The sequence below is a fragment of the Urocitellus parryii genome, chromosome 13, assembly GCF_045843805.1.
Source record: "Urocitellus parryii isolate mUroPar1 chromosome 13, mUroPar1.hap1, whole genome shotgun sequence".
Taxonomy (NCBI): domain Eukaryota; kingdom Metazoa; phylum Chordata; class Mammalia; order Rodentia; family Sciuridae; genus Urocitellus; species Urocitellus parryii.
In genome coordinates this window covers 66,538,821-66,551,662 of record NC_135543.1, presented here as the reverse complement: position 1 = coordinate 66,551,662, position 12,842 = coordinate 66,538,821, and the positions used below count along the sequence as shown (strand labels likewise).

Genomic DNA, 12,842 nt, shown 5'->3' with positions numbered 1-12,842 from the left:
AAGGGAGCAGTGCTGGGTGGCTGTCATCTGGCACTGTTTTGACGTTAACAGCCACGCAGACTGTGGGGAGACCAAGAGGGTCAGGACTTAGAGGTGCTGCTGTGCAGCCAGCAGGGCAGGCGTGGCAGCTCTGGCTTCTGAGGAATGTTAAGAAATGAAGCTCCATCAACAACTGCCTCCAAGAGCCCCCAGGTGGCAGGAGGTGGATGGCTTCTCAGGGCTGGACCACGCGTGGCTCCGTCTCTGGGCAGACTGAGGTGAGGTGGGGGCCCAAGCTGGTCCACACACGACAAGGGAGGGAGAACCACTCTTGGTATGTCTTCTCAAATGTTCAATTCTCTTTGACATTTTATACATGAACAGCTGTATTTTTCACGCCATGAGAGTCTGATGTAGTATAACTGCATAGACAGCTTGTTTTGGGCAGTGATGGGGCCTTAACCCAGGGCTTCATGCATGCCAGGCAATCGTTTTACCACTGAGCGACGTGCCCAGCATTGGTTTATTCTTTGGAGACAGGGTCTACATTGCTGAGGCTGGCCTCAAACTTGATCCTTCTGCCTCCCAAGTAGCTGGGATGGTAGGCAGGTGTCAAATGCATCCAGCTAAGGGTGTGGTTTCTGAGGGGAAGGTAGATAGTACACTTAGAGTCAATATAGGTCGCACGCTTTTCGGTGCACCATCTTGTTCCTTCCCTGTGTGGGAACTAGTCATTCTCTGCACAAAGTAATTTTATCAGGCTTTCTAGAGCGGCTTCAATTCCAAGCACTTCTAGCAGGGTTCGGAAGCTCTGAGGAGCGGTTTCTAGGACTCTGTTCTTGTCCAGCTCCAGAGCTATAAAGAAAAAAATAAACCAGGTAAGAAACCTTGAGATGTTGGCGTCCAAGACCCCTCCTCCTCCTGAAGGATCACATGGACCTGGAGGCACTAGACCTGGAGCAGAGAGATGTGATCTCACCCATGGCTTGAGGCAGGGAACATTCTCTCCTGCCTTCGGCCGGCAGGGCTGTGAGGGAGCGATCACTCTTGTGCTTTTTGGTTTTTAAATGTTCTTATTAGTAATTACTCAATGTACAAAGTACACTAAGCCAGATGAACAACACCTAGCTTTGACTGAGAAGTCCCCTAGAAAGGACATCCGTACCCAGAGCCCTACCTCGCTGAGGGACTTTGGTGAGCAGGTCCAGCTTTGGTGAAACCTTCCCTTCTTCATCTATCTGTATTCTCCAAACAATCACCAGTTCAAACCTGAAAGAGGTAAAACACATTGGCCAGTGCTTTTGAAATCTGGTTTTTAGCTCCTTTTCTCTATTCTGGCTTCCTTGCTCTTAAAGACATCCACCCCAGAGGAGGGAAAAGGTGGTCAAGGGGAACCAGGACCACACTGGCAAGAATTGGATGTGGATAGGACGCAGAGCGACAGGAACTTGCACATGGCCGGTGCCGGTGCAGAGGGTCATCTTCCTTGGAAATACTCTGGCACTGACAAAGCCGTGTGTGCCTCTACTCCACGGCTGGAGAATTTCGTGCCTCAATGTCTGAGCCCAAGAGAAGCCTATGTGGTGTGGGCTGGGAAAAACGGACAGGGACCAAGACCCTAAACGCTCGAGAGCTGAGGCAGCCAGGCGTTTTGGTGGACTGACCTACCGGAGGGTTAGGAGTAAAAATGAACGCACTGTGGTCATGGGTCAGAGGCAGAAGGACGCCTGCAGAAGACCACCTGTTTGAAGGCTTGAAGAGGCGCGCACAAGGAGATGCACAGGGGCAGAGGCAGGAGGCTGAGGAACACGGGTAGGGCAGTGGCTCTGGGCAGAGTGTGGCCAGTGAAGGGAGGTGGCCGTGTGAGGAGCCCTGAAGCGGTTTCTCTGACTTGGCCTCAGGGGCTTCCTCACCCCAGCCTCCGTCCTTCCATTTGTGCAGTGGTTCCACACATACCTCACCTCCTCCTCCTCCCAGCGCCCCCTACATTTGCTCCTTAAAACCCCTCAGTGGAACTGAGGCCCAGGCCAGCAGGCACTTGTCTGCGTTTCCTGTGGTGGTATGTTCACAGGGTGCAGGACGGCCTGCCCACTTCTCCTCCACCCGACGGTCTCTGGTCCTCAGGGGCTAGTTTCCCTTCTATTGAGAATCCCTGTTTCACAGGGACTCGAGGCCGCAGCGGCCCGCACTCACCCTGGCCTCCTGGCGCTGCGGATCTCCATGCAGCTGGAGCAGGACCCCTCCGGGAGGTGCACAGTGTCGGGGTACTTCTCCTGGTGGAAGAAGTGGTTACACAGATCCGTGAGGGAGGAGGAAGAGGCCCTGAGCTGGGGTTCTGGGGACTGGTTGGGAGTCAGGGAGAACCCCACTTGGAGTTGAGAGCCCTGTGCCAGGGCCGAGTGCACGGCCCCACTCCTTCATCCTGCCTCACCTGTTGTCACACAGGCCCACCCCTTTCGAGGTCTCTCCAATGCCAGGCAGCCTCCACATTCCCGTGACCTGTCACCTCCCCTGTTTCCTCATCTCATATGACCACTGTACAACTCTGATTTTACCGCCTGCTGCCCACTTGACCCTGGTCTCAGGCCCCCCAGGTTGCAGGCCCCCTTGCTCAGGTCTGCTAACCTGGCCCTGAGCTGTGAAGACTGTTCTCAGAGCTCTGGCATCTGCCACCAAGCCTTTCACTCTGAGCCTCTGAGGGTGGTGACTGCCACACTGCCACAGCAGATGCTTCTGGACTGTGCATCCTCCCAGCTCCCCCCAACAGCCCCTGGGATTCCCCCTGACGCCCACTGCACCAAGGGGAAGGCTCCATGGTGAGCTGCACCCCACTCTGCAGCCACTGTAGGGGACAGGGCGCACTTTCCCCGTGTCTAGGCTCGCCACTCCAGGGCAGGTAGGGCTCCCCCACATGCTGTGATGCCTCTGGACACGTTATTCATAGCAGGACCTGGGAGCCTCCTGCCTACCAGAACCGCCACGTCTGTCATGACAGTTGAGCTTGCTTTACAGGCATCTTCACAGCCAGGAAGCAAGAACCCATCTGCTCAGTTCCCACAGACTTCCATCTGCTTTTTTTTTTTTTTTTTTTTTTTTTTTAAAGAGAGAGTAAGAGAGGAGAGAGAGAATTTTTAATATTTATTTTTTAGTTCTCGGCAGACACAACATCTTTGTTGGTACGTGGTGCTGAGGATCGAACCTGGGTCGCACGCATGCCAGGCGAGCGCGCTACTGCTTGAGCCACATCCCCAGCCCTTCCATCTGCTCTTACGAGTCATGTTGTAGGGTTCGGGGTCATATGCCAACGACTCTAGGTTGGTTCATCATGAGATTTCAAGGTTCTCTTTTCTGTGTGTCCTGCCACCATGCCTGATACAGAAACGGCCACCTAGGGATGGCTCAAGTCTGATGCAGGCCCCACTCTGGCCTCCACAAGCCTTGTGAAGGACAGTGAGGCACACCTGAGAAGCGTGGTCTGCCAGTCAGTCCCACGAGAAAAGGGGGCAGGCTGGGACCCGGCTGGCACAGCTTCCTGGGAGGCAGATACTTGCTGGATTGAACAGCTTAGCTCCCTCAAGTGAGGTTGTGTGGGGACAAAGATGCGTCACAAATTTTAAAGGAACCAGCTCCCTGTAAGAACTGCTGCCAGCACCCTGTGCATTAAGCCGCCAGAAAGCAAGAACGCATCCAGACCCTAAAGCATCCAGACCCTAAAGTGGGTGGGCCTAGGGTCCGCTTACAGATAATGACTGATTTCAGCAGAACAGTTGTTAGGAGAAAATGTATACCTAAGTGACTTAAGCGGAAAGTGCTGGTTGATTTTTAAACCTCAAGCTCTTCTAAATTAATAACAACTGTTTGAGGAACATAAAGGAGAGTGTGTGGACGTGGCAGTTCAGCTTCCAGGCTGTGCTTGGCAGCAGCACGTGGGGGCTCCGGGGACGACAGGGGCTTGGGCTGGCTCCAGCATGGGGCCACGGCGCAGCCTCCAAGCCAGAGGGAGCAAATCTTTGCCTCCCCAGGCTTTTCTTCTTTGGGAGCAAAAAGAGTTTAGGTGTTTTCACTAAATATACTCCTTTTAGTTTTTACAATAAAGACAAAAGTAGAACTGCTGAATCGGGGAAGGCCAGGCGTCAGCATGTCCTGGGGAACTCAGGATTGTGTGGAAAGCGTCCTTCTGTGTAACTTAATTATCTGCTCCTGTCCAGCTTCACTCCCTTGTCTGGTCACCTCAACTGCAGAGCACAGCTGGAATCAGAAGGAAGGAATTAAAGGCTGACAGAAGGGCCAGAGAGCCAAGCCCAAGAATAGCAGCCTTATGACAGTCACTGCAGTGCTGTGAAGGCCAGCTCACCTGAGCAGATGCACAGGTGACTTTGAGGGAGAAATGATCTCACTAAACACAAGATGGGCTTGAGGTCACTGGCTTAGGATCAGCCAAGATTAACAGTGATGGAGAGTTTCAGATACTACTATATCTGACACATTGATCAAAGATGATCAAATGGGCAAGAAGGAGGTAAGATGGACAGCTACTGATAAGGTGGAGATATGTTCAATATATATAGAATAATTTACATGAAGATACACACAAGCCAGGCACGTGGTGCATGCCTGTGACCAGTGGCTTGGGAAGCTGAGGCAGGAGGATCGCGAGTTCAAAGCCAGCCTCAGCAGCTTAGCAAGACTCTGTCTCAAAATTTTAAAAAAAAGGAGCGGGGGATGTGGCTCAGTGGTTAAGGTCCCCTGGGTTAAATCCCTAGCACCAAAGAAAAGTACACACAAGGTTAACTGGAAACCTATAATTGATCTGGAAAGCACCTCTGAGGCGTCAAATAGCCGCCAGGGAAGGGAAGCACCTGGCCAGCTCTCCAAGGACTCAGCCTTGGACCCAGGGCTCTTTGCAGAGAGCTGGAGTGATCTGCGCACCTCAAGGCTGTGGTGCCTGGAGGAGCCCCGCAGGAGGCTGTGTGCATCCACAGGTGCCTGGGGAAGGCTGTGCTGTGGAGGGGGCTGTCTGTCGGGAGGGGGGCTGTTGGGAGGGGGCCTTGCTGGCTGGCGTTTCCTTCTGGGGCCCCAGCCTCCCTCAGGAAAACTCCACCTGAGGAACGTGCTCAGGCCGCAATCCAGATGGGTGTTTATCCAGCTGCTCGCCATATGGGGCAGTTTGCATTGGAGGCCTCTCCTGGTATTCATGATAGAAAAATGGTGGCAGTGGGAATGTGGCAATTGGATATCCACCCATTCCACACCTGATGCCCACTGTGCTGCTGCAGCCGCTGCTGGGCTGCGGGCTGCGAGTCCAGAGTGAGGACCGTTTTTAATGGCGCTCTGCAAAAAGCAGCCCCGGGTGGCGTCTCACCCCTAACTAGTGCAAGGCGAAGAAGAACGAGCACACCGCCTTCCACCCAAATAGAACTCTTGAAACGTGTGCACACTTCTTGTGTCCACGGGTGTCCATTCACTTAGATTTTACTGTTTTCCCAAAGATTATGTCTGACTGATTGAAAGAATAGAATTTTTTAAAATTGGGATATAATGCTTGTCAAGGCTGTGTGTGTTGGCACACGAGGCTAAAGAAGCACTATTGCAGGTTTGAGGACAGCCTCAGCAATTTAGTGAGACCCTGTCTCAAAATGAAATTTTAAAAAGGGCTGGGGGTGGAGCTCAATAGCAGAGGACCCCTGGGTTTAGGTCCCAGTACCGCGCACATGGTCACCCTACAGTGCACTCATTTAAAGTACACACCTCAGCGGGTTTTAGTGATGTACCAGCAGCACCAGTGTCCTTCCCTTCTCTTGGTTTTCCTATTCTAGATATTTTGTACAAGTGCAGGTGCACAGTGTGCAGGTTTTGTGACCAGGGCTTAGTGTCTTTTCAGGGCCCCTCCACGCACTAGCAGGGATTACATCATTCCTTCATATTGCCAAATAGCACTGCACTGGACAGGTACTGGCCACATTTTGTTTATCGGCTTATCAACTAACAGACATGGGTTGTTTTTAGTTTTTGGCCACTGGGAATAATAATGCTACAATCATTATGGGAACATAAGGTTTCTTTTCTCTTGGTTACACATCTAGGGGTGGAATCCCAAGCTGTTTCCCACTGTGGCTGTGCTATTTTTATAATTCCATTAGCAGCGTAAGTTACCTGTCAAATGTATGGTATTGAAGAATGTTCTCCTTTCTGTGTATTTTTTATGATCTTAATGGTATCATTTGAAGCACAAAGTTTTTAATTTTGAAGGAGTCCAATTTGTTTTATTTCATTTAATATTTTTGTGCGTGCTTTTGGTGTCACAGCTAAGACACTATTGCCTAATCTACAGTCATGAAGATTTATATCCGGTTAAGAATTTTATTTTTGGCTCTTATTAAGTCTTTGACCCAATTTTGAGTTGACTTTTGATTTCTGTGTGAAGTGGGAGCCCAGCTGTATTCTTCTGCCTGTGATCACATTGTTCTTGATCAGCACAGATTGCTGAGACTGTCCTTCCCCATTTAACTGTCTTGGCTGCACCCACGTTTTTCAAAACTTTCTATTTTGGAAGCTTGTGGGATCCACAGAAGCGAGTTCAGTGAGGTTACCCTGTGGGTGAAAAAGTTGCCTGGACTTCTCAGGGACTGGTGCGGGGACAAGTGGAAGAATGAACCCCACTGCCTACCTCACACCATGTATAAAAGTTTACCAATGGATATAAATGTTAGAGCTAAACAGAGACTTCTGAAAGAAACCACAGTAGGAAATCTTGGTAATCTTGGGTTACCCAAAGATTTGTCAGATACAAAATGAAAAGCAGTGACCATAAAAAGCAGCATAAATTGGCTAAATGTCAAATTGACTTCATCATAATTAGAACCCACCCCCCCAAAAAAATGGATCTCACTATGTTGCCCAGGCTGGCCTTAAACTCCTGGGCTCATGTGATTGCCTCACATCAGCCTCTCAAGTAGATGGGACTGCAAGCACATGCCTCCTAACCTGGCTCGTAATTAGACACTCCTAGAAGAAAAGAAAAAGGCTGGCCTCAAACTAACTGAAAATATTGGCAAAAACAGAATATGTAAAAATCACACCTCAGTAATAAGATAAACAACCCACTTTTAAATAACGGCAATGACATTAAGATGCTTAATCAAAGATGAGACATGGGCAGCGGAAGACGTGTGACTAGTAATTAGGGACACGCAAACCATCCACACGGAGGCCCCCAGCACGGCTAACGTCAGAAAGACCAACACCGAGTCTTGGTGAAGACGTGGCGCATCCGCATCCAGCGGACATTCTTACTGGGAATCAGTAAGTGTGTAACATAAAACATCACCACACAGCCCAGCCATTTCACTCTTGCACATTGACCCAAGAGAAGGGGCGACATGTGAACTTGGATGTTCACTGACATTTTCAAAAGGGGCCACGGCCCTGTGGGGAGTCCTCGAAAGCAGTGGGTGGATGGTGGGAGAACGGTAGGACGCTGGTCCCACAGCTGCAGTGTGGCTGCTGTGCATCTGGAGGGGACAAGGAGAGGGTGGAGGGGTTGGGGTGAGCAAGGCTATGCAAGAAGCTGGGGACTGTGGCCCTCATGGCACTGGGTGGCCTCTGTGTACTCTGGGGAGGGAATGGACGCCCCTGGCTTGGACCTCTAGTTGGGGTGGCGAGGCAGGTGCTGTTGCTGAGGTGAGTGAGAGATGGGGTCCTGGCTTCAGGTGAGTCCCTGGGAAGTGTGCAGGGATGGCCAAGGAGGGAAAGCCCAGGCGGTGAAAGCAGCCTGTGCGGCAGGAGGATGTCTGCCTGCCTGACTGGGGTGGGTCAGGAAGGGCACAGGTGGGAACAGCAGGCACGGATGGCTTCCAGCAGCCCCATCAGGAGAGGCTGGGCAGCAGTGGGCCTCCAGGCTCTGGTATCTGGACACCTGGGATGATCCAGGGAGAAGGGAAAAGGGTGGAGGAGGAGAGCAGGGGCCATAATGGGTGCTGATGCTCCCTGCAGGAGGGCTCCTGTAGCTCAAATGACCCTGGCTGTCCTAGCCTGCTGCGACTGGAGAGAAGCACTCCAAGCTTCAAAAAGGTTTAGACATGCTATGAGCACTTGAGGACTGGGATCTGCCCTCATTTTAAAAAGGAAACTAAGGACTACAAAGTGCACTGGTCCAAGTCCTGCACATGCATCCCCGTGATACACAATGCCATATGTAGATGACAGTCGCTGGTTCCACTCAGACCACAGGGACTGCGGTGCCATGGTTCCTGGCACAGCTGCTCTGCCAGGAACAAGGTGCTTGGTGCCCAGGTCAACTGCACAGCTTTGAGAAATCACTTTGATGAGCCACATTTGACTGTTTTTAAAATTTAATTTGAAACAACTGAATTTACAGAAGCTGTGTCTGAAGAGAATGCTGAGCTGCCCCTTCACTCTGCCTCTTGCTCCTACACAGAGGTGTCTCCCCACTCGAAGACAGGTCCTTTATGACCAAAACCACCAACCAGGCCACAGAGTCCCTTCCTGATGTCCCTGCAGCATCCTGCTGCTTCCTGATCCTCAGGCCCCATATGAGCTGGCCTTGCCCTACGTTATGTCTTGACAGTCTGGGTGGCAGGTAGCCCCTCTGTGACACAGGCTGGCTTTAATGCCATGTGTTCAGGCAGGAGAGAAGCCAGGGATGTCCCAAGACCCCTGCTCCCAGCCAGGCCCCAGGACAATGGCTATACAACCACAGTGAGCGTTGTTGAGGGTGGTTTTCTACCCTCCTTATGTGAACCAGCACTAACCAAGTGAGGTCTTTCTCCATGGGCTGTAACCTTTTGCGATCACTGTTGACCGTCATGCTCACACCTCCTCGGTCTGTCCCGCATAAGCCTCTACACGCTGTTCCTGGGACCTTCTGATGTGTCCCACATTGGAGGCTTCCTGACTCTGGCCAACAGGCTGTTGGGGGCTCATTTTGTTCTTCCCATCCCTGCTCTAGAATGAACGGTTTCTCCAAGGATCCAGTAGTACTGGTGACCAAGACAGGGCTTGCTGTTCCTGGGGACTCGTTACTTTTAGAGCCTCTCAGTGGAAAGAGGTAGGACAGATGCTGGTATGTGTGCACATGCATGCGTTTGCCAGTGGCCTTTCCCACACCTGTCTGTGCACACAGTGTTCAAAACAAACACATACGAGCTCATCTGGACACCTCAGTCCACACACTTTGCAAGTCTGAGTTGCTGCAGCCTCCACTCAAGGCATTTCCTTGTTTTGATCAGCTAGTTTGCTGTCACCCAAGAGTGCCTGCTGCCCTGCTGAGGGAAGGAAAGGCAATATCTTTAAAAAAACTAAACATGGGTGTGATACAGTAGACACAAGGCAGCTAACTGACACTGGGAACCTTCTCAGGTCCTGGTGCAAGATTGGGTAGGTGCCTTGGTCCTTTTGGTCAGAATGTGCTATGAGAACCAAGGAAGCTGAGACAGGGTTTTCAGACCGTCTTGAGCTCTAGCAAGGGAAGGGCTGGCTTTCCCAGGGCAACGCTGGAGAGCTCCTTCCTATTTGAAGCCACCATCACAGCATCAGAAGCCCTTCTGGAACTCTCCTGGCTGGCACAGCCATGGGAAGCGAAGACTCGCTCCACAGTGCCTCCAGCTGAAGTGCTAACAGTCCCATGCTGCGGCTGGCCAGACGGTGCCCCACCTTGAGTCCTGATTAGAGCATGGAAATACCAAATTTCCAAGTTAATGGAGCAGACTTTAACTATTTTCTCTTGAACCATATTTTTCTTTTCTTTTTTAACACTTATTTTTTAGTTGTAGCTGGACACAATATCTTATTTATTTATATGTGGTGCTGTGGATTGAACCCAGGGCGTTGCACATGCTAGGCGAACACTCTACCACTGAGCCACAACCCCAGCCCCTTTAACCATATTTTTCAAGCAAATTTCCATGAAGTAAACAGAGCAGGATGAAGTTTTGCTGCAGAGTTATATCCTCTAAACCATATGATGCACACTTTCCTGGATGTGGTCTTGCAGACCCAAGACACAACACACAGGCCCAGGCACACGTGTCTGCCCCACGTCTGTCCTGTAAGAACAACAGGCACAGCTGCTCATGGCTTGGGGGCATCAGTGCCTCATCTGGCTGACCCCACAGGGCTCAGAGATCAGACATCATTAGTGGATGAATATGGGCATCCACCAAGGACTCCTGAGGATCAGCACCACTAGAACCATCCAGGAACTAACTGGGAGCAGCTGGGGAGCGCCATTACAATTGTCACTTGTCCAGAGGGAGCTTAAAGATGTGTGTTAAATATTGCTTAGTAAAACTACCACAACAACCTCTATTCCAAGTTCATGGTGGGTCATGGACCTGGGAAAGTTGGAATGTCGTGGCAGCACCAACAGTTACCAGACCAAAAACACAAATCTCTTAAGATAGGAGGACCCAGCCCAGCCTGGGTGTGACCTGTGGTCATCTTTCTGTGCTGATGTCTCAGAACCCTCTCAAGGGTGTTTACCAAACACTCTCCATGTGCCCAAGCCTGAGGGGTGGTCCCAAGCTCAGCACTTGTTGCCTCATCTCTGGATCACTCCAAAGCAGGCCTCTTTCCTCCCTGCACCCAACATTTCTTGTTTATACAGATTTGGGGAGAACTGGAGAACCTCAGGGTTGAAAGAGACCTACCTTAATGGAAATAGACTCCAACAGCCATTCTAAAGCAAACACTTGGGAAATTAAAAAAAATAAATAGCAATGTACGCATGAATAACCAGCTTGGGTCATCAGGGAGAGAACGACAGTGGAGGACGACCCCTGGAAAGTCGTCAACAACAGGTAGATGCCAAAGTCCCGGCACCCTTCCTTTTGTATGTCCCCAAGCTAAAAATGGATGGAAGAACGCAAAGGTTTTGACCTATGAAAATTATATGAAAGTCAACATCAGCGTCCATAATGACACATGGCTGCATGGCCACACTCACTCATTTAGGTCCATGTAGCCCGTGGCTGCTTTTGTGCTAAGGCAGCAGAGCTGGGTACTAGAGATCTCTTGGCTACTCTCTGGCCTCTGACCCTGAGGGATCAGGGAGGGGCCTCAGTCCCTGGGGAGCCTGTGGTACACCAGGCAATGTGGACATCCCTGAGACACAGACCAACCACCTGGAGGCTGGAGGTGACCAGGGCTTGGGGGACTCAGACCCTGTTCCCTGCAGGGAGCAAAGTCTGGCAGGAACTACATCCTATTTTTTATAGTGTTTTCTTTTGGGAAGTGACCCTGGGAAACAGAAGGAGAACAGATGAAAACCACCACCCTGCACACCATCACTCCGGTGGCCCGGGCTGTCTCTGAAGAGGAAGGTCCGGCGGTCTTGCTGGGCTCAGCCCCCAACCTTAGGGGACTGCCTTCTCTTTTTCAGTCTCCTTGCTCTAGGGCCACCATCAGGGCCCAGTTCAGATGCCATTTCTGTACTTTTGGATTCCAAAATGGTTTTAAACCTCCAGGAATGAAATTTCAACAGAAATTCCTTTATTCCCATGACCACAGTTCCTTCTGCTTCCATGTAGTTCTTACTTTTTTTCATATTTAATTTTCATTCCAGAAAGCTTCAAAAACTCTTCAAAAAAGTCCTCCTTTATTTTATAACAGTATTTAAATTCCACTTATCTTTTGTTTTTGATCTTTGGCACTCGTGGCAGTTTCTGTCTTGGGACGACAGAGCATTCTGAGCTGGCACTGTGGACAGGCCCCTGGTGCCCCATCTTCTCAACTCCCTCCGCCCAAACCCTGCTCAGACAGAACACCCAAGCTTTTTTCCATCTCATAACACACATCATACCCCCAAAGAAAACAAGATGAGTTACTTCCCCATTCAATATCCCCTCCCATCCACCCTCCCATCCACCGACTCCCAGATACCTAACATTGAGTTTTCTCTCTGGAAATTGCTCTGCCCTTGCTGGGCCTGGGGGCGAGGCCCACTCCCCCTTGTGTGTGTGCCTACAGGGGTTCTTAGATACTCCCAGCCCAGCCCAGCCCCCTCCACTCTGAGCCCTGAGTAACCTTGGCAGGCCCGACATATGAGCTCATTGAATCCTCAGCTGTCGAATGAAATTTTTGGTCTGATGCCCATTGTAATGAAACTGAGGCTCAGAAAAGTTAAAGAGACTTGCTCAAGATTACAAAACTAGTAGAGTGGTTCAAACCGAAGGCAGTCAGATTCCAAAACCCAAGCTCATAAACATATTACTATAGAACATTTCTAAATTCAAAGACTGCTGTAATCTACAGGTTAAGTTTCAGTACAATCTCATTTTGTAACATGATTCCACATTATGCTGGGGACTGACTTTGATGGTAGTAACAGAAGCATTTTTGTTAAGGAACATAATTGCTTTAAAAAAGTTTTGTTCATATATTCCCCATCTAGTGCCAGGCATGAATAAGAGCATTTTGACTTAGAGAGCCAGATCTAATAAAGGAAACTTCCTAGGCCTTACTTTTAAAATTGATGAATCCTTAGTTTTCTCTGTAGAGAAAAGTTATTTTAAAAAGAAAGAAAAAGCCAGAGTGGGCCCAGAGTTCAGAATTTCTCAGTTCCATTTTCCCACACGTAGGTTGGTCATCACAGTGGGGACAGCCGTGGGATGGGGGTAGCCTGTCGCCTCACACAGTTTCAACCAGACCCTCTGCCACTCTGCCCTTCCTTCAGGTTCCTGCTGTCTGTTTTCTGAGCACGCTGGGCTTCTAGAGAACACAGCCATCTTCCAGGCTCTCTGTGGTCTCAGGCAAACACCGTTTCAGCTTCCTAGCTTCCAACACTCTGTTGTTGCCTTCTGCCGGCCTGTTCTTTACCTGCATATTTATGTCTTTTAAATGCCTGC

The 12,842-nt window shown here is 50.3% G+C and overlaps 1 protein-coding gene across 1 annotated transcript in view; it reads right to left on the bottom strand.

The window, feature by feature from the left end:
* Positions 1-706: 706 nt before the first annotated feature.
* Cenpp (centromere protein P) overlaps positions 707-12,842 on the bottom strand; it is a 219,901-nt gene continuing 207,765 nt past the window's right edge. Inside the window, exons 6-8 of the mRNA XM_026406944.2 lie at positions 2,173-2,252; positions 1,157-1,248; positions 707-834 (exon numbers count right to left, since the gene is read on the bottom strand). Coding sequence (XP_026262729.1) covers positions 707-834; positions 1,157-1,248; positions 2,173-2,252 — 300 coding nt within the window. The remainder of the gene's footprint in view (positions 835-1,156; positions 1,249-2,172; positions 2,253-12,842) is intronic.